General features: G+C 43.3%; 1 protein-coding gene across 10 annotated transcripts in view; it reads right to left on the bottom strand.

The window, feature by feature from the left end:
• Window positions 1-22,560, bottom strand: part of gse1b (Gse1 coiled-coil protein b) — a 602,615-nt gene that overhangs the window by 79,535 nt on the left and 500,520 nt on the right. For all 10 annotated transcript variants that reach the window (XM_043706595.1, XM_043706596.1, XM_043706598.1 and 7 more), the window contains one exon: window positions 10,662-10,861. In XM_043706595.1, the coding sequence (XP_043562530.1) occupies window positions 10,662-10,861 (200 nt within the window). The remainder of the gene's footprint in view (window positions 1-10,661; window positions 10,862-22,560) is intronic.

Raw genomic sequence — 22,560 nt, 5'->3', positions numbered from 1 at the left:
CCCCCACCTCTGACCCTCCTAAAACATTTAAACCCTGGAACCTGTAACAGCCAATCCTGTCCCTGTTCTAGCCATGTCTCCGTAATAGCCACAACATCGAAGTCCCAGGTGCCAACCCACGCTGCAAGTTCACCTACCTTATTTCGTATACTTCTTGCATTGAAGTATACACACTTCAAGCCACTTTCCTGTTTACAGGCACCCTCCTTTGAATTGATGCCATGTTCCTAACCTCCCTACACTCCAGGTCCTGCACCCTAAAGCTACAGTCTGGGTTCCCATGCCCCTGCAGATTCAGTTTAAACCCCCCCAAGAGCACTAGCAAACCTCCCACCAAGGATACTGGTGCCCCTCAGGTTCAGGTGCAGACCATCCTGTTTATAAAGGTCCCACCTTCCCCAGAAAGAACCCCAGTTATCCAAATACCGGAATCCCTCCCTCCTGTGCCATCCCTGTCCCAATGTGCCTTAAAGCCAATGAGCTACCCCTTGAAGTGCAGTTGCTGTTTTAGTGGAGGGAAACATGGCAGCCAATTTGAGCACAGTAAGTTCCCACAAACGGCAAATGTGATAAGCAACCAGATGATCTGGTTCTGAAGTGTTTGAATGATTGGACTCCTTGCTCAGGTACAGTTCCATATGATTCAAGCACCCGTTTCTTGCCTCCAACTGTCCATTCTGTGTGTCCAGTGTCTGTTGAAAAGCAGCCTGCCATCGATACTCCACACTCAGGAGCCAGCGGATGACAGTCAGGGAGTGGAGAATGCTGGCTAGCCTCCACCTCGCTAAGGAGGAGTTAAACAGATTTTTAATTGGAAACAAGTTGAAAGGAGAGGGAGAGATGGCAGGAAAATGGGGGTGAGGAGCATATCAGCCATGATCGAATGGCGGAGCAGACTCGATGGGGCGAACGGCCTAATTCTCCTCCTATACCTTATGAACTTATAAACCTCAACTGTGTGGAACCCATTATGGGTTAGGAATTGAACGACAGCTTGCAGTTATGTAGTGACTTGACAGCATAAACACCCCGACATGCTTTACAAGAGTAGGATCGAGCTTTCCTTATCTGCATGGCCCAGCCAGTCCCAGATAAGCTGCTGAGAAAGTTTAAAGATCATTCACTCCTTCAGGATTCCGTAATTAATACAAGGACTGTCTACTATAATTGAGAAGCACAACATTGTTGTGGGGGAATAGTAAATGGTGTGTTGGGGGCGGGGGGGGGGAGATGAATTGGATAACTCTAACAAATAAACATATTGGCGCAATGGACTCCTTCTCTGCTGGATCAGTCTATGTTACTAACAGCACACGTTATTCCTGATTTCCAGCAGAAACCTCTGGGTTTATAGGTCATGCCTCTGCATTTAATGTTCCTTCTTGTTCAGCTCCATAAGGAGGAAGAGTCCTCTAATGCCCCTCTTTGTGTTTTTATGCACATCATGCACATCGCTCCGTGGTGGGTGTGTTCTGATTTGATACTCATTGACTCTGAACAGATGGACTTACAGAAGCTTACAGAATACTGAGAGGTCTGGATAGAATGCACGCAGAGGAGATGTTTCCACAAGTAGAGGAGGCTAGGACCTGGGGGGAACAGCCTTAAGAGTGAAGGGACATCCCTTTAGAACTGAGATGAGGAATTTCGTCAGCCAAAGGGTGGGCAATCTGTGGAATTTATTGCTGCAGAGTGCTGTGGAGGCCAAGTCATTGAGTGTCTTTAAGATGGAGTTAAGATAGGTTCTTGATTGATAAGGGGATGAGGGCGACAGGGAGAAGGCAGGAGTATGTGTTGAGAAACATATAAGCTAAGATTGAATACCAGAACAGACATGATGGGCTGAGTGGTCTAAGTCTGATTATGGTCTGATGGAGAGTCCACGGACACTTTGCAAGAAGGACATCATAACTAAATCCAATTAAATATTCTTTGGCTCTTTGGTGCATCTGGGGATGCATTGGTGGCACGGTGGCACAGTGGTTAGCACTGCTGCCTCACAGCTCCAGAGACCTGGGTTCAATTCCCGCCTCAGGCGACTGACTGTGTGGAGTTTGCACGTTCTCCCCGTGTCTGCGTGGGTTTCCTCCGGGTGCTCTGGTTTCCTCCCACAGTCCAAAGATGTGCAGGTCAGGTGAATTGGCCATGCTAAATTGCCCGTAGTGTTAGTAAAGGGTAAATGTAGGGGGTATGGGTGGGTTGCGCTTTGGCGGGGCGGTGTGGACTTGTTGGGCCGAAGGGCCTGTTTCCACACTCTAAGTAATCTAATCTAATGTCATCTAATTACCTTGTTAAAGGTGCTATGTAGGTGTTTGTTGTCATTGTTAAACTTAGTTAATGGTCACACATGAATGTTTCAGCAGGTCCGAGCAAATTATGACCCAAACTAGGAAATTGTCCTTTTTGGTCCAGGCTCTGATGAAAGGAACCCAAACTACTACTTTAGTCAGATACAATTCAGTTCTGAAGAAGATACATCCTGGACTCAAAACATTACTTCTGTTTTTCTCCCTGGCAGACCTGCTGAGTTTCTCTGGCATTCTATGTTTGTTTCAGATTTTCAGTGGCTGCAATTTTTCACTTTTATATGAGATTATAAACCCTTTCTGCACAGAATCAAGTCTGGAAGCTCACTGATGTCAATGGTTACACAACTCGCTGGGGAGTGGCAGCAACCCCATTGAGACATAGAAACTGTAGGAAGTCATTCAGCCCATCAAATGCGTTCTATTCATTTCACCTGATTCTGGCTAATTTGTATTCAAACTCCCCACCAGTGCTGAGGGCGAATGAACCTCTTGGTTGTGACTTCGATGATGTCCCGAGGGTAGTCTGAAATGGTCTCTGAGCTAAAATTACCAATGGTCCTTTCTCTCTCTCTCTCTTCCTGTGGTTACTGCAACTTCCTGCCACAAAAGCAACTGAGCGAGCAGTCAGCTGCACAGATTTAACAGAAACAGGAAACGTCAGTTTGAGCAGTTCCCATCATGCATAGTGAGCAGGCAGAGAGAAACAAAATCCGAGTGAGTCAAAAAACAAAGTCCATGGTCAACAAGCTTAAATCAAATTAAGTTGTTTGAAGTCTGATAATGAGACACTACCAAGAGTTGACCCTCCTCCCCACACAAAAACAGCCAGGATATCTTCCTGAAGTGGCTAATCCCCCTGACCACATCTCCTCAGACACCTCTGGTTTAGCATAAGAACACAGGAAAGGAGTAGGCCATTAGTTTATCAACCTGCTTATCCACTGTCTGCTCGGGAGAGAATCACAACTAATTGTTATTGTTGTCAATATATAGCTGAACAATCTCAGAAAAGGTGCTTTAATTTCATACTGGCTTCACAGAATGAAAGCATCGCTTAGAATTTCACAGTACAGAAGGAAACCATTCATTCCACCATATCTGAATCAGCTCCTGAAAGGGCTACCCACCTAGTCCCATTCTCCAGCCCTATCTCCATAGCCCTCTAAATTCATCGCTTTCAAATATATATCCAGCTCTCTTTCAAATGGAATCCACCTCCATCACTCTCCCAGGCAGTGCACTCCAAAACCTAACAGCTCATTGAGTAAAGACGTATCTCCTCATCTCACTCCTGGTACCAACCTTGACATTGTGACCGCTAGTTACTGATATACCAACTAGTGGAAACAGCATATCCTTCTGTACAAGTGTTCATAATTTTGAAGTCACCTTTTAACCTTCTGTGCTCTCAGGGCATTGCTCTGCCGGTTTAACTGTCCCATTCGGTACTGCTCTCTATTAGGTGCTAGGCAGATGCAGAGTTCGGAAAGGGGGCAGCAGCATTCACAAATCACCGGGGCAGGTCGGGATGTGGGAGCTCCGTTAATGCCAGATCAGAGTAAGCCAGGAGATTCAAAACGAGTGACTATAATGTTGGCTGTTAAAGTGACACCTCAGAGCTGATGATTGCTTTTTGAGAACTTCACGTGATCCTCAACAAACTAGCTGCTCCAATTTGCACTGAATCTCCCTTCGTTTCATGACAGAGTGGTTGTGGCATGTTGTTTCTTTGCTGCCTGTTCTCTTCATGCTGTCCCGCACTAGAATCTGGGAGCATTTTACGAGAGAAATGGAGTTACCTCATACAGCATCCAGCAAGAGAGGGGACACTGCTAACACAGAAATATGTAACTAAATGATTTCCTTATTTCTCCTTTTCCTTCTGTTACTTTTAAACATCTCCTTTCTTTTGTGGGAAAGTGCTTGACATCTCCCCATTTGATGCAGATCCAAATCTCTCATCAATGTCCTAGCCTTCCCAGACAAAATATGAGAGTGGACCCTAAACCAACCTGGACTGTGGCTTTGGATAAACAGTAAGCCAGCATCTCTTGGTTTAAAATATTTCCCACTTCACGTAGCTCATGTCTCAAAAGGTAGCCAGTTGCCTCTTGTCCTTCCAGCCTTTGTTTCATGCACTGTTTCGCAGTTCAACTAAGTATAATCCACAAGGGCAGCATAACCACAAAGCAACTTAAAAGCATTACCACATAGTTGAAGAGATCAGTGAACAAGAACATTCTCCCAAAATACTACCCCAGTTCGTTCAAAACACAACTTGATTTGTTGCTGCATTCTAACCATGAACAGTATTTACAGTTGAACTGCCAAGCATAATATTGCTGCACCCAGGAGAAGACTAACAGACTGTTTGTGTGTGGCTGGTTTACACAGTATACACTCTGTCACTCCTTAACCATACACAAGACCTTACACAGCAGATTTTAACAGCAACGTGCAGGGAATACAAACAGGGAACCACACACATAGGGCTAATGCAGCTGTCATATGGACTATTTTCAGCGGTTGTCAAAGTTGGACTTTTATTTATTATACAAAAGTCAGTGAAGCCACTAGAATTATTCAGCGGATTGGCACCAATGCACGGAAGGAGGAATCGTATTTAAGCTGGCTTGCTTTAATCGTAAGATTTGATAGGTATCAATGTGTGATATCTGAAATTCACTGCCACAAGTGCTCCCACCACTGCCGCTATGGATAAGACCAAAGCAATCCAGCAGAGCTTCAACTCACTGCCACAAGAGCTCTCAAAACTATCGACGGAGAAGATCTCCCACCAGGACAGTGGGCTTCCATGGATAGTGATGATTCACACTGGTGCTATTTTACATTTTACTGGATCTTTACCTCAATGCTGCTGTGTTGGCGCCTACTCCATCAAGCAGGCTTTAACTCTGACTGTTGAAGTTGGCAAAACAGCCAGTGGTGTTTGGTTTCAGCTTGTTGTGTTGGACTGCCACATAATGGTTGCAACATTGGCATTCTTTTCTTTCGAGGGGACCTCTACCTGAAATGGTGGGGTAGGGGGTGTTGGGTGGGAATGCAGTGCTCTGGAGAAAGAACTGAGAAACATAACTAATTGGATAGTTCTTCTAGAAAGGTAAAGTTGCCAGAGGCCCAGTAGACCACAGGACTGCTCTCTTATTAGAAAGATGACTGGCAATGGTTCAACCTGACGGTCAACACGTGTCAATTTAAGGGGAGAGGTTAAGAATAAGAGCCCTTTATGTTAATCTCAGTTAGGGCACAAATTGAACCCATGCTATTGGCATCACTTGGAATCACAAACCAGCTGTCCAGCCAACTGAACAAACCCCCCCGCCCAACTCCCCTCCTTTCAGAGAGCCAGCATGGGTGAGATGGGCTGAAAGATGTACATAAAATGGAACAAAACTCAAGTCTCAAAAATGGCAGTCAGTCAGAGAAAAGAATCATGGACAGACCCATAACCACTCCAGGCTGCCCATTCATTTCCATTCCTATTGGATCCATGCCAACCCCATTGACATCCTTTTGATGTGGGCCCAGCCTTCATTCTAAATGCTAGACTGTTCCACCAATTCATTCTATTTGGGAACTGGATCCTAATGTATTTAAAACAAACTTTGCTGAATGAGGCTGTTTTAGTCCTTAGGAGCAGTGTTATTTCTTATTTGTTGGCTGATTTTTTAGATTCCCCTCTATTGGACCAAGCATTATAACCTAAGAATCGACATAAGACAATAATGGGATAACCTCCAGAGCAGTGCTCCAGCTGCCACTGCAAGTCCCCATACCAAAGTCTGACCTCTGTTTCCTCGACCCCCTGAAAGCTAGACTCACATTGTATACACGCTGCACCCATTAGTTCCGTCAAAGCCATGGTTCAATGCATTTCAGGCAGGAGGAGGTGAGAGTGAATGATCTTGACATAAATAGAGGAGGGCAGGGAGAGGGCACCAGCTGAAGATGAAGAGAGAAATGTGACCATTATGAATTCCTTCAGCAAGTGAGGCAGCAGGACTTATTAAATAACATGTATCATATCCTAGGTTTTAGTAACGGGGCAGAGATTACAAGAAGAAAGCAGTTATGGCAAACTTTTAGACTTCAGTCTCAAATGAAGTAATAACTTCAATCCTGGGCAGCAGGAGAGTACAGAAAAGAGTTGAAGACCTGAGAAAGGGCACAGAAGAGATTCACAAGAATGCTTCCAGAAATAGACAGATTGGAGGAGTTGGCACTGCTTTCCTCGTAGAAGATGAAGTTGAGAGATTTGATTGAGGCACTTCGAGACTTACAAGAACTGCACAGAGTAGGTAGGGAGGAACTGTTCCCATTCGTGGAAGGATCAAGAATGGGAAGGCGCAGATTCAGGGTGATTCTCAAAAGAAGCATCAGGGAGAGGAGGAGGCAAATTTCCACGTTGTAAGTGTGCTGCCTGACAGTGTTGTAGGGAAAGATTCAATCAAGGGGGAATTGGGTTTTATCTGAAGAGGAAGAATGCACAGGGTTATGGCGAGAAGCTACAATGAGTGCCACTATGATGAACTGTTACTTCAGAGCCAGGGGAAACACGTTGGGTCAAATGGTCTCCTCCTGTGCTGTAACCTTTCTGTGATTGTGAAAGTGAACACTGTCAGACTTGAACTGACTCGTGCTAAATGATGCAGCTCAACTCGTTCGCACCAGCAAATGCAAGGAGATGGGTCAAACTCATGTCACAGTCAACCATGGAGATATCACACGATAGATGGACAGACCTCGGCTAACTCAGATTCAAGTTTCAATTGGATAATTGCACGCACTCCACAATATGCTCGAGGTAATGCTGTTAAATAGAGTTTGTGGGTATTAGGGCAGTGTATCACGTGGACAGTATTTCTCTACAACTGGGCAAAAAGCCGCAAGGCACTTGGGAGAAAAGTTAGTCCTGCTCTGTGTAAGCTCGAATACCCTTTTAATGCAGGTATTCATCTGCTTTGAAAGGGGCCATTAACCTGAAATATCAAATCGGTTTCCTGTCCACAGATGCTGCCCGACTTGATGCATATTTCCAGCATATCTTGTTTTTATTTCAGATTTTCAGCATCTGTGGTATTTTTATGTAATTCCTATCTCAATAACTCAGCTTCCTGTAACTGGAACCTCCAGTCAGATGGAGCTCATGAGGAAGCTGTTATGAATTGCTTAGAGTGCGTTTTTTTGTCGACAGGGAGATTGCACCAAACATCTTTTGCACTTTTATTTAATGAAATAATAGCCGAAACAGCACTTACAATCTGTACTCAGTGGTGAAGTCATGCTGTGTTTGGTCACTCATTGTGACATTGAACCCACCTAAAGGTCACTGTGAATGAACCGATTTCAATGGGAGCCCCTTTTGGACTGGCACTACAAGCAAATGGTGTCCCCTGGACTGGAAAACTCCTATCTAGGGACCAGTGTCTGAAAATAAAATCATTATCTCTTTTGTGAGGCCAGAGCAGCCTGCTGAACTATAAGACACAGTACAAAGCCATTTGGTCACTGTGCTTGATACTCCTCCTATGTGACCTCTCACTTTAACTTACTTCATCGAATACACTTACGATCCTTCTTACACATGCGTTTATCTAGCTTTTCCTCAAATGCATCAATATTATTCCTTATCTCCAATTGCCCTTGAACTGAGTGGATTACCTGGGCATGTCAGAGGGCAGTTACAAGTCAATCACATTATAGTGGGACTGGAGTCACATGTAGGCCAGACTAGGTAAGAATGCCAGATATCTTTTCATCCAGAGCAGATACGTAGGAGCTGCCTGGTAACCGTCACTGAAACGAACTTTTATAATTACAAATGAATTTATTCATTGAATTTAATTTCTACCATCTGCCATGACGGGATTTGAATCCATGTCCCCAAAGCAAAATGTTGGGTCTCTGGGTTACTAGCTCAATGACATGAGCACTCTGACATCACTTTCCTAGCTAACCTCTGTGATAGATAGGGACCTGAGAGCAGAAGGAAGCCGTTCGGCCTCATTTGGTCAATAAGATCAAGGCCAATCTAGTTGTGGTCTCAAACGCACTTTGCCGTCTGGTTCCCAGCTTGCACACCTCTGCAGTGGGAGCATCCCGTTTACATCCAGCCTATCACAACCTTGCGTCATCTCAGGGACTTTAATCGTGTTATCTCATCATTTCCCCAGACTCTCTTTCTTGGAAAGAAGTGCGCTATCCTTTCCCCACATGCTGTAACCTCTTGGTTCTGCTGTCATCCCGAAAAGTATCTTTACCTGAACTTTCTCCATTATATCCATACACCTCCTGCATAAAGCTAAATGATTGAAGTGATTTGTAAATTAACTGACAACATTGAACACTGACAAACTATGGAGCAGTCAAGCAAGAAAAGTCATTTCCAATTTTCTTCTTTAAAAGAAAGTGATGAATTGCCTCTTGGTTAACAGTTTTGGGAGCTGGGAGCATCTATGTGGAATTGTATCCATGCACAAGTCAGCACTCCTGAGAACTGACTGGGACGGAGGGGGGAGGCTGAAGCCTTCAAGCAAAAGGAGTTCAAGACACTCAGGAAGAAAGCACTTTTCTCAATAAAGATTTCACTTCTCTTGGTTCACTGCACTGGAGCAACTGAAGCTGATGCTGCCACTAAAAACACTCTATAAATGACGGTAACATTTGAGTTTAGGAACCCAAGAGCTTTGTAAAATGGAACAATTTACTGCACCTCAAGAGCATTGGAGCTTCCTTCTCTCCTTTCTGAAGTATTCATATACAAAGCCGGTCCCGGCTAGACTCACTAAAGCAGCAGCCGAACGATGCTTGCATCTTTTAATTTAAAATGCAATAAATGTCTGACAAGCAAACTGAGAAACTTCGACGCAAGGGCCACCGATAGATTCTTCTCTTGATTGGATTACCAGAATGCAAATCAGATAAAGGCAAACAAATTCTGCTTGCTTTTGGACCCCAGAGAATCAATTATTCTTTGGGAGAGCATAACAAAAACCAAATATTTGCATCCACCGTTTTCCATCAGAATTATAAATGTCTGTTGTGGCACGACTACCTCACTCCCCACCTAGCTCGTTTCATTAAGGCAGCCTTTCAAGCACAGACTGAGACATGAAGACAACATTTTTTTACTCTCTCGCACCTGAACCAATTTGCTTTATTGAGCAGTATCTTAATAAGACAATTAGCTGGAACACTGATTGCTGCTGCTCCCAGTCTACTTGGCTAATAATTTGATTAATCCATTAAGAATGGACTCATGCGGAGCATGTGTTCACTTGCAGTAATGTGGAAACACGCGGGACTCTGAATGTCAACTTCCCCTTCCATTAACAACATCACACAAAGAGTTAAAACCCTTGAGAACCGGCAACTAATATCAGCATCTCTGAGCAAGTTTGTCTGGAGACTGTCATCTTTTCAGATACATTCAGAAGCTGGAGCCTTAAAGCTACCACCATCCTTGGGACATGTCCCCAACCCTGATTCAACAGCTAATCCTGGACAGCAAACAGGAGCCGAGCTGGTCAGGCTGGAGCTAAGGTCAGAAGATTCCCCCAAAAATGCCCCTCAGTTGGTTGAGATCACACTGCTTTTGCAGGAATTTACATATTGGCTGCCACGTTTCCTACATCGCAACAGTGTCTACACTTCTTTAAGTAATTGGCCATGAAATACTTTTAAACATGATCCTGATGTAAAATGCCCAGTATGGGCTACAGCAGAGAAAAAGATTGGGCCCAACTGCCAGTTGCAAATAAGCAATAAAGGCAGCCCACTGGTACAAACATCAATGGAAGAATCAAATATTAATGTTGACCAGGGTGACCCATGTTGAAAGCAGGTCTTCCTGGGGTTGCAAGGATAGAAAACTGAGCCTGTAATACTCTAACCCTGTGGCCAATCCCCATTCACTTCAAAGGTTGGTGAGTGCAGTTCGTTCCTCTTAGAGTCCAGAATCGTCATAGAATCCCTGCAGTGTGGAAGCAGGCCATTCGATCCATCGAGTCCACACCAAATGAAGGGTTTTTACAACAATCAGTGGTGGTTTTATTGTCACCATCACAAAGACTCACGTTATAATCTAGATTTCATCAGCTGAATTTTAATTCCATTAGCAGCTCCACTGGGATGTGAACCCATGTCCCTAGGAGCATCAGTGTTGGCCCTTTGAATACTAGAATTAGAGTCTTGACAGTGTGGAAACAGGCGCTTCGACCCAACAAGTCCACACCTACCTTCCTAATCCAGTGACATGGCTGTTTCTTCACCATTTTCCCCAGATCCCGGTGGCTTCAGATTGAGCTGCCCGCGATGCTTGCATGTACTCACCTGCCTGCTTTCACTCCGCCAAAGTCCATTAACAGTCTTAGTTGGCGCAATGGTCACCACGGGGGGTGTACTGGGAACGCTGTGACCAGCTGTCGGGACAAGGATGGGTCCAATTGGGCCTCTTTTCGGTGTACTGGCAGGAGAGCTGTGGTTGGTTGCTGGGGAAGAAACCGGTGAGGACTCACTGCTTATTGAGGAACCTGGAAAACAAACAGACACAAAATGTTCCAAGTAAGTGTTCCATTAAGAGACAGGTTTCCAAAAGCCTCCATTTATGCAGCTAGTTACATTATTCAGCCAAATAATGCATCAGCTATTTTCCATATGGTCAGTTGAAACATGTTATCTGTGATACAAGTGACTCGTTTACAGTACTGATTATGAACACCAAAGAACTATCAACTCTTCAAACAATAAGTGGAAGAAGGTCTAACATTAAAATGCCTCTTACTGCTGCACTGGATCAACAGCTGAGACTACAAATTCTTGGATTCAGAATTATGCCCAACCTCCTCATTGGCAAGTGTTTCCAAATTAACCAAATCGGTGTTTAAACGTTGTAAATGAAGCCAAATGTTAGTAGTTAAGGGACATTTATATATCCATTCGGACACAGATCCGTCCTATTTACGGGAATCCAATGCACCCTGTTCCAAATGAGCAGAAATGTCTTCTTTTGCCTCTGGCCAAGTCTTTCTCTAGTCTCAGTGCTTGAGAGTCCTGTAAGAGACCTACAGGCTTCAAGGTTTAAAATGCAGATGCGACAAGGTCAGAAGGCATTCACTTGTGAACCTGTTGTTGAAACGGGTTTGCATTCTGTCAAGGACTAGGAGTGACTTATGTTCCACTTGTAATTGTGTAATATTCATTGTACTCATGTAAGGAGTAAGTGGGTCCTCAGCCAGACAGAGCTGGTGCTTTTTCTGTTTAGGAAAGACAGCCCCAGGAGATTTTCAGAACAGAGTAATTAATCTGAAAGATGACTGAGGCTCTGTAAATGTGCAGGTTTGCTCCTTCAGACGGAGACCAGATTAACTTTTGAGCCACTGCTTAAGAAAGGATGCTGAGGTTTGTTTGCCAGTAGAATTGTATCTGCAAAACTTGGCAGGCACACCTTCTGCACCCTTACATCCAATTACAATAGCGGGTCCCATCACCACAACCTGTATAAGGCTCAGTGTTGTTTCTAACTTCACTAGGAGAATGGGAATCTTGGAAGTTTAATTCTGATAACATTCACTGGTGACACTTTCATAGCAGTTAAATAAAGAAAGCAACAACACTCCCGTTAATTCAAGTACAATGAGCCACCAACTGCATTCTCAGAAACTGAAATTCAAAATTATACACACTCTCTGGTGTGAGGAGGCTGTTACTGCACTCTAGATGGACAACCGTTGATACCAAAGACAATGGAGCTAAATCATTTGCATGGAAAGTAAGGGATATAATGGAATAAAGGGAGTGTGAGAGTTTGTGTGTGTGCACGTGCATGTGGCAGGAAGGTTGTTGACAGTAAAAGGGCAAGGCCTCCATAAATGGCCTCCAAGCGAGCTTGATGGGCTTGTGTGGGCAAGCCATTCGTTTCTGGAACAGGGAAACTGGTGAGTTGAGGGGAAGAGTAGACTCCATTTCTGAAAATGAACAGAAATCTGTTTCAAGCAACATGGAACCTGTGCTCAGTTTCCAGGAAGTTTCATTTACATTGGAAATATGCAGGGAACAGCCGGAAATCTTCGGGCATTTGCTTTGGATGGTTTGTGGGTTTTTTTGTATGTCAGGCTCGGAGGCAGCATTGGATATTTGATAGAAGGAGAAGCAGTGAGCATAAATCACAAACACAGGAAAGAAAATATACCAAGGTAAATAAAACGTAGAACAGTAATCATATTTTCCCCTCACATTATGCTGCTTGAAGTGAGTCACTGTTGAAATGATGTATGATTGACAACTGACTACTATGTCCATTTTGTCTTCAAATTTATGTCTATCTCTCCAAAGAAGTGATTGGTAGTGCTCCATAATAACCCTCTGGTATACTGTCATAGAGATGTATAGCATTGAAACAGATCCTTTGATCCAATTTGTCCACGCCGACCAGATATCCTAAATTAGTCCTAAATTATCCCAATTGCCAGCATTTGTCCCATGTCTCTCTAAACCTTTCTTGTTCATGTACCCATCCAAATGTTTTTTTAAAGAGATCCATGCAACAAATTAGGCCTAGACTGGTGTTGTCCAGTTAAAGTCAGTAACTAGCTACAGCTCGGGCATGGTGAAACCAACTTCGTCACATGTACAAACTTGTTCAAAACACCTATGCCCAGTCATACAACACGGTTGCCCGTACTGTGGATGTGTATATTTACAGAACAAATACCTACTGCCATTTAGTAATAACATCTTTGGAATATTAGCAAGAAAAGTCAGGATAGACAAAGATAAACTATTTCCACTGGTTGGTGATTCTAGAACTTGGGGCATAGTCTGAGAACTAAGGCCACACCATTCAGGAGAGATGTTAGGAAGCACTTCACACACAAAGGATGGTAGAGGTTTGGAACTTCTACCACAAACAGCAGTGGATGCCAGACCAGTTGTTTGTTTTAAATTGAAATAGATAAATCTTTGTTAAGCAAAGGTGTTTAGGGACATGGGCCAAAGGCTGGTATATAGAGTTAGGCCACAGATCAGCCATGATCTCACTGTGTGGCAGAAAAGGTTCAAGGGTTGAACGTTTCTACGTAACAGTGTGAAGCACTGGTACACTGCTCTCTGACTCATCACATATAAAAAGAAATGTACAAAAAGATTCAAATTCACTTTTTTATTGGGTGGCAATATGGAGGCTACATGCCAAATAATGGAGCCCGTTCTTTGTGGTTCCTAATGACAAATTGAATCCCCCCAGAAATGGATTCCTGATCCACCATCTGGCTGGTGGTCCAACATATGGGACTACACTATGCTGGACATTGAAGGCCAGTGCAATGGGGGGATGTGATGGTTCAGAGCTGACCCCCATGCCGTTCGCACTTGACACTGCACACAGGCCAGAAGGTTTTGTATTGCTGATCTCACACAGCTGCCCTCAAGACGCTATTAACTTTATTAGCTGAAATCAAGAATGAGAAGCCAGTGTGTCCATCATTTGAATTAAAGTAGAAATTAAGATGTTGAAACTTAAGACCAAAATAAAACTGTAGGCACTAACATTGGGCTTGCACTTTCCATCCCTAATTTCAAATTTGCCTGAATTTGACACAAGAGAACTCAAGTGTGAAGCTAGCCTGAAAATCTATAACTTGGGCATTCCTTAAAACAAAGCTGTCAGATGACAGCCCGGCTTGTATAAAGTCTTTACTGAACTGGCAATGTGATGGATACCTGTCGTGACTGCCTCACGATCAAGGTCACATGACTACAGCAAGCCAAGAAGCACATTTCTTTTTGTTTCTCTTCACAGGATGCAGGCTTATGACTTATCCCTAATTGCCCATATTGCTGCGGCCTGGAGTTACATGTAAGCAATGGCCAGAACAGGACAGCAGATTTCCTTTTTTAAAAGGACATCAGTAAACCAGATGGGTTTTCATGACAATTGACAGTAGTTACATTGTCACCATTAAACTAGATTACAGAATGTTACTGAATTCACATTTCGCCATCAAACCTATTTCTCCAGAGTATTATCTGGAGTTCTGGATTTCTTGGCCGGAGATATTAGCAATGTACCACCACCTCCTCCAACTACAATATTGAACTTCCAATCAAGCAACCCCCTTTCCACGAGAAAAAGTTGCATGCACCATCATTTACACTACAAAGTATCCAAAGTTACTCACTACGCAGTTAACTGCATTCAACGTTACATGTATTTGCAGCTGGTCCCTCTTGCGTCAGTCTCTTTACATGCATGACAAGAATGCAGCTTGTTGGATTTCCCTCCAATATCTACCCGTCGGAAGGATGTGCTCCCTGGTTCAGTTTCAAAACCTTCTCAGCAGACCTGGGCAAATGTTGCAACAAGCACCAGTGTCTACCTGGCATTTCACTTTCATTGGATGCTCTTGTTCTGCTGTCTTCATCGCAATAGTTAGAAACTACTTTCCTTCTAATACAACCTGCTCTAAGAGATCGATTAAACCATTCAGGTCTTCACGTGACATCTCACTGGTAGCCCACATTTGATTTGATTGTCAACATTTGACACTTCAGTCGCAATTATCTCTATCAGCTTCTTCTTCACACAGGACATGCTTCATTTGTTTGATACGATGACCACCAGGGTGACACGGTGGCTCTGTGATTAGCACTGCTGCCTCACAGTGCCAGGGACCTGGGTTCAATTCCAGCCTTGGTTGACTTTCTGTGTGAAGTTTGCATGGTTTCCCTGTGCGTGTGTGGGTTTCCTCAAATAGTCAAAAGATGTCCAGGTTAGGTGGACTGGCAATGCTAAATTGCCCACAGTGTCCAAGGACATGCAGGCTACGTGGATTAGCCATATGAAATGCAGGGTTATATGGATAAGATAGGTGGTGGGTCTGGGTGGGGTGCTCTTTGGAGGGTGATGAGGACTTGATGCACTAAATGGCCTGCTTCCACACTCAAAACATTCATGAATATTTACAACTTGCCCTTCAGCTTTGATCTTTCTGCTGGCCCTTCTTTGTGAATACTTATTATCTTCCCTTGCACTTCAAAGGTCTGGGCAGATTATCGACATCATGAACAGTTCCTGATGAAGGGCTTCTGCCCGAAACGTCGATTTTCCTGATCCTCGGATGCTGCCTGACCTGCTGTGCTTTTCCAACACCACTGTAATCTCGAGTCACTTATCAAACTGGCAGATCTGGTCTGTTTCACTGCATTGTGCATAAACCTGTCTGTTTTCCCATGTGTACAGTGTAGCTGTTGATTAGCAGCTAACAACTTCTAAGCAACATCTTCTTCAAGCATGAGGTTTTCTTTCCTTCACAGTCACGCTGTCATTGTTAGATCTCTAAAATCATTCTACCTTTGATGAGACCATCTGTCCAATGCCTGAATTCACAGGATTGTGTGAGCTGTATTAAAGCAGTCCCATACTGACCATTGGGTTCTTCTTCATCGTGAACCCTAATATTGCACAAATTTCATTCATAAGTTACATTCACTTGGGTTCCAAAGTGTGGCTTTCAAAGTCTTGGCTGTCTTTTATTTTCTTCTTGAGAGAGAGAGTTAGGATGGAATATATTTTGCAACAGTTTCTCTTATTCAGTAATAAAAGTGTATTTATTTGCAGATGCTCTGGCTTGTTGATTAAATCTCTTGCAATCTTGTGGTTTTATCACTGAGAATGAAAAATCTGCCAGTTCTGTTTCATATCACCCTTCCTTTTGACTGGAGCCAGGGGATGAGGTTTGACAGCCAGTAATTTAGCCTCAGCCCACTTCTTTATTCAGTCTTGCTTTACAGTGGCTTATCAGCTTCTAGCAGTTCGGAACATTTCTGTCACCTCTGACAAAAGGTCAGTTTGACTTGAAACATCAGCTCTTTTCTCTCCTTACAGATGCTGCCAGACCTGCTGAGATTTTCCAGCATTTTCTTTTTTGGTGGCTGAACATTTCTGTGTTCCTCTTTAATAACTGTGCTTCCAGACAGCTCTTCAAAACTCAATCTTAGTTCCACTTCTGGACATCATCCAATGAGTCAAGATTAGATTGGTGCTGGAAAAGCACAGCAGGTCAGGCAACATCCGAGGAGCAGGAAAATCAGTGTTTCTGGCAAAAGCCCTGATGAAGTGGTATTTTCCAGCACCACTCTAATCTTCAGCATCTGCAGTTCGCCATCATCTAATAAGCTACCATGACCAAAGTCTCGCCAGTCCTGTCTTTATTGAAGTGGCTGTAAGATGGGTGCCTGTAGCCTCATGACATGGGTCATATGGTTCATAACAGGAATCTTATCCACCCCCAATCCTGAAGGAGGGATACACCCAAAACGTCGACTTCTCCACCTCCTGATGCTGCCTGGCTTGCTATGTTCTTCCAGCCTCTTGCTTGTCTACCCAGGAATCATTTTAGCACCATATTGTATTTCTAAACACTCCTAGCCTGTCGGAAGTGATGGAGCATACCGCACAGAAGGAGGTCACTCAGCCTGTGCTGTTTCTTTGAAAGACTCATCTGTATTGGTCCTATTTTTCTACCTTTCCCCTGCAATTGTTATTTTTTAACTTACCCAATGCTCTTGTAAAATGTACAACTGAATCTGCTTCCTCCCATCCTTTCTGGAAATACAATCCAGATCACAGCAACAGCCTTGTCACAAAGACCAATGTACAATGCTAGTTAAATCAAAGCTCAAACAATTGGACCTTGGCAGGCTGTATCGTTAAGTGCTCTTAGAAAATTAACATGCTAGGGCATCGAGGTGCTTTTTTGCACATACTTTATCTGCCATTTTCAGTCTGCCATATTGTCTGCATGAATATCAAAGGGCAAACTGAATCCTTCATGAAGTGTGAACTGCTTGGTTCTTTCGAGAAATGAATATCTGCTTTGTCTCATCTAACACGACTATAAGTGCAGGGTAAAAAAAAACCTTACAGCTTAGCCAGAAGATAAAAGGGAGTCATGTAACAGGGTTGTCCACATGTAGGTAATTAATGAGGCCCAGTATCAAACACATCTCTCGATTCACCTCTCTTCTGTGTCTACCTTGAAATGGATTGAGTTCCCCTGGGATATAAAGCTTTTAAAAACATTATGTGTGAAAGGATAGATTCTGCAAATCCAATGCTGGGGAGCACTCAAGAAAGACTTAAACAAAAAAATATCATAACATTAAAAGGAACTAGTTGATATCAGTTCAGAAGCCTGGAAATTTATCTTGTCAGTCCAAGGTCAGCAACAATTAGCAGACTAATCCCCTCGGGTTAAAAAAAGGCATTATTTGAGTCTGTGATAGCTTAACAATCAATACCATTAAAATGGGAGCAGAATTTAAATGATTCAAAAGGTCTTAGTTTATAAGTTTAATTCTCAGTGCGTGCTTCTGGAAAGGACATGAATTGCTTAATTAACCTCCTTCTTACGGAAATAAGGCAGTTAATTGAACAAATTTAGATTAAAAGTGACAGATGCAGAGGCGCAACCAGCAGCTTTAGTGTTCATCCTGCACACTACCAACTATGTTCGATTAGCAGGCTCTGAAAGACAGAAACACTTCATCAACCAATGACTTCCCTTCAGTTATATGTCCTTGATCGCAGCATCCAGACAGGCTGTTTGGGGCTTTTGCATTGTTGTGGTAGTGTCCCTACCTATGAATCAGGAGGTCCAGGTTCAAGGCCCACCCGCTCCAGATCTGCGTCAGATCACATTTGACCAGGATTACTGAACATTTCCCAAAACAAAGCAATTATTGGGTGATGTTCTGTCCCACATACATTGATCCAGTCTTATATGGCTACTAGTAGCCAATCTGCTCAGTCAAGCCTCCTGACTATTTAAATCGAGGCTTATCCCAACGTTTAGTGTTTCTTACAGTTCCCATATTTCACAACTGTTTATTCGACATGTTACATGTTCTGAAATTCGGAGTCAGTTGGCTGGATGGCAGGTTTGCGATACCGAGTAATACCAATAGTGCAGGCTCAATTTCTGTACTAGCTAAGGTTACCATGAAGGCAAGTTGGAAATAAGGATGATGCGTTTATAAGCACGAAGAAATCAAGAGTTTTTTTTGAGGAGAGAGAATGATGAAGGTAAAAGAGAATGAAAGAAACAGCAGAAGGCACATAGCCATGAACAACATCAACCCAGATGGAAGCCAAGCAAGGAGGAGAAGGTGGAGATTTCTGGGAATCGGGTCGAGAAAGTAGGAGGTAGGCTTCAGGAATGAAATGAGGTTGGAGAGAACTTCAGAGGAGATAGGACAGAAAATCATTAAAGATGCAAATTCAGCACTTAGGGAAGAGAGGAGCCTCACAGGAAGTTTGATCTAGTCAGGTAATGGAAGAGGAAATGACAGAGGGAGCTGTCCAGATTGCTCAAATGTCAATGACCAAGATGTCTGAAAGCTTGAGGGGAGGATACAGGAGACAGAGGAGAGGGGTTTAAGGAGATGATTTGCAACAGAGAAACAAAGCTAGAGTCTCCATTCCCAGATCTCCAGTGTTTACCACTTGAGACGCACTGAAGGTGATATGGCGGCACTATGGTTTACAATTATCATAGTCTCTAAAACAAAGCAAATTGAAGCTCTTTATTATAAAACGGTGCCAAGATTAAATTCCCTTCGCCAGAGGTTGTGGATGAATCAGTTTCCTTGTTGTAAAAATCTACTCGTGTGGAGGATTTACCAGACAGGCTAAATTCAGATGGTCACACAAACGTTTGTGACATCCACAAGTATCTGGGGGATGCAAGTTTAACCTTCACATCATACTTGTCTTTTTGGAAGGGGATGGAGGAGGGGAGATGACTGAGGGTAGAATGTGGAAATCTGTTGTTCAACATCATGGGTTTTTTTGAACAAGTGCTGCCCCTCCAGTTGCAGTTCAGTGTTCCAACAATATTTAATTAAAAGCGACAGACAGGAATGGACACAGGTTTAACACAACATGAGGTGCCAGAAGATTGGAGGTTGGTTAATGTGGTGCCACTATTTAAAAAAGGTGGTAAGGACAAGCCAGGGAACTATAGACCGGTGAGCGTGATGTCGACGGTAGGCATGCTGTTGTAGGGAATCCTGAGGGACAGGATGTACATGTATTTGGAAAGGCAAGGTCTGATTAGGGATAGTCAGAATGGTTTTGTGCGTGGGAAATCATGTCTCGCAAACTTGATTGAGTTTTTTGAAGAAGTAACAAAAAGGATTGATGAGGTCAGAGCATTAGACGTAATCTATATGGACTTCAGTAAGGCATTCGACAAGGCTCCCTATGGGAGACTGGTTAGCAAGGTTAGATCTCATGGAATACAGGGGGAACTAGCCATTTGGATGCAGAACTGGCTCAAAGGTTAGCAGGACTTATACACTTAATGGTAAGGTCCTAGGGAGTGTTGCTAAACAAAGAGACCTTGGAGTGCAGGTTCATAGCTCCTTGAAAGTGGAGTCGCAGGTAGATAGGATAGTGAAGATGATGTTTGGTATGCTTTCCTTTATTGGTCAGAGTATTGAGTACAGGAGTTGGGAGGTCATGTTGCAGCTGTACAGGACATTGGTTAGGCCGCCTTGGAATATTGTGTGCAATTCTGGTCTCCTTCCTATCGGAAAGGTGTTGTGAAACTGGAAAGGGTTCAGAAAAGATTTACAAGGATGTTGCCAGGGTTGGAGGGATTGAGCTATAGGTAGAGGCTGAATAGGCTGGGGCTGTTTTCCCTGGAGCATTGGAGTTTGAGGGGTGACCTTATAGAGGTTTATAATATCATGAGGGGCACGGATAGGATAAATAGATAATGTCTCTTCCCTGGGGTGGGGGAGTCCAGAACTAGAGGGCATAGGTTTAGGGTGAGAGAGACAAAATGTAAAGGAGACCTAAGGGGCAACTTTTTCACACAGAGGAACTGGTGGAGGCTGGTACAACTGCAATATTGAAAAGGCATCTGGATGGGTATACAAATAGGAAGGGTTTATAGGGATATGGGCCAGGTGCTGGCAGGTGGAACTAGATCACGTTGGGATATCTGGTTGGCATGGACAAATTGGACCAAAGGGTCTGTTTCCGTGCTGTACATCTCTGTGATTCTATGAATCTATGCAAATTCAACACTTAGGGAAGAGAGGAGCCTCACAGGAAGTTTGATCTGGTTAGGTAATGGAAGAGGAAATGACAGAGGGAGCTGTTCAGATTGTTCGAATCCAATGACCAAGAAGTCTGAAAGCTGGAGGGGAGGATAGAGGAGACAGAGGAGAGGGGTTTAAGGAGATGATTTGCAACAGAGAACCAAAGCTAGAGTCTCCATTCCCAGAGATCCAGTGTTTACCACATGAAAAGCACTGAAGTTGATATGGCGGCACTATGGTTTACAATTATCATAGTCTCTAAAACAAAGCAAATTGAAGCTGTGCCATGATTAAATTCCCTTCACCAGAGGTTGTGGATGAATCAGTTTCTTTGTTGTAAAAATCTACTCGTGTGGAGGATTTACCAGATATATCAGGCTAAATTCAGGAGGATTTATCAGGCTAAATTCAGATGGTCACAGAAACATTTGTGACATCTGGGACGTACAATTTAACCTTCACATCATTCTTATCTTTTTGGAGGGCGGGGGGGGGGTGGAGGGGTGAAGAGGGGAGATGGCTGAGGGTAGAATGTGGAAATCTGTTGTTCAATTTCATGGGTTTTTTGAACAAGTACTGTTCAAAAGTTGGGAAATGAACCAGGTTTCACACCATATGTCTGCAGGACAATATTACTTTCCAGGGAGTGCAGTACAGACTTACCAGAACTGCAAAGCTTACATTGTGGAAGAGAGATGAAACAAACTAGGGTTGCATCATCAAAATTTAGAAAGTTACAGTTGACTTAATTGAAGTTTGCAAGATGGAAAAAATGGAGGGAGAGAAAGCATTTCTGTTGCTTGGTGAGTCTACAGCCAGAGACACATATGGAAATTTAGAGCCGGGGCGAAACTTTGAAATACTTAGTCACGCAAAGTTTGAAACTCTCTTCAATAAATGGTAATTTAAGTTAGAATGTTCATTTTAAGTCAGAGATTGGTGGGTTTTTATTTTTTAAGGGTATTAAGGGAAAAGGGTCAAAGAAGTTAGCCCAACTTTGATTTTAGTGAATGGCTGTATGGCCTGCTCCAATGCTATGCTCCAACCCTTCCACCTTGCCCCAAAATTACACTCTATGCAGGTCACCAGACAGTAATATTAAATGAGATGTAAAAGAGATGTCTGCCTGACCCCATGGGTTTCCAACCAGGACAGATCAGTTCAAATGGATGTAACTAATATCAAGAAAATTGTTAGCAGCTTGATCTGAACTTACAAACATAAAATCCAGTGTATCTGAAAAATATGAACAGTTGTCGCGATGATATTTGACACAATTACAATGGCCTTTCTATCAGGTGACTCTGTTAACTACTGCAAAATTGCAGAATCTTCACATCCAGTATTTGCATGTCTTTTTCACTTTTTTTAAAACTATAGAAGGATTACTTCTCTTTAAAGATCACTTAGTTTGCCTCATGGTCCCTAAATACCACAGGCAACAGGCTCACATACACAGTGTGCAGAAAATCATCGAGAGCAGGGTGGGGTCATTGCTCATTCGCTCTGGGTGACCACATTCTGAAACTGACTCGTACACTTTGTCAGAGCCCTGTACATTGGCAACTGTTACTACACACCTTCTCAACAGATGGGTCCTGAAAATATGAAAAATACATGCAACAGCAACCTGATGTCTTTGTGCAATTCAGAGGCACGTAACAACACAATCTGCAAGTCAAATGAACTGAGAAGCGACTACACAGCTTTAGCAGAGCTTAAATATTTAGTGCCATATGGAGATTTTAAAACTGGACTAAATTTGCATAATTCTTCAGCTTGCCATCATACATGGATATAGATCTGCTAAATATACTGTCCAGGGCAGGACTGCTTAACACAGGCTGGGTCAATCCTGCACTCAATACTAGGTCTACACTGGGTTCACTCATCTCAGGATAATATGTTCACTGGGTTCACTCATCTCAGAAGTGTTCCAATTGTCAGTAGTACCCACCAGGAAAGATTTAAGGAAAATCAGCTTCTGTCAATCAGTGGCTCCTTTCTGGAAAATAGATGGATGTGAATCACCTCAACTGTATCGCATTTCAGAAAGTGAGAGAGAGTAGAGAGACGGAGAAATAGAGGGGGAGAGTGCAGAGGAGAGGGGGGTGGGAGGAAAGAG

The sequence above is a fragment of the Chiloscyllium plagiosum genome, chromosome 17 (assembly GCF_004010195.1).
Source record: "Chiloscyllium plagiosum isolate BGI_BamShark_2017 chromosome 17, ASM401019v2, whole genome shotgun sequence".
Taxonomy (NCBI): Eukaryota; Metazoa; Chordata; class Chondrichthyes; order Orectolobiformes; family Hemiscylliidae; genus Chiloscyllium; species Chiloscyllium plagiosum.
Note: the sequence above shows the minus strand (reverse complement) of the source record. Positions and strands in the feature narration are given on the sequence as shown.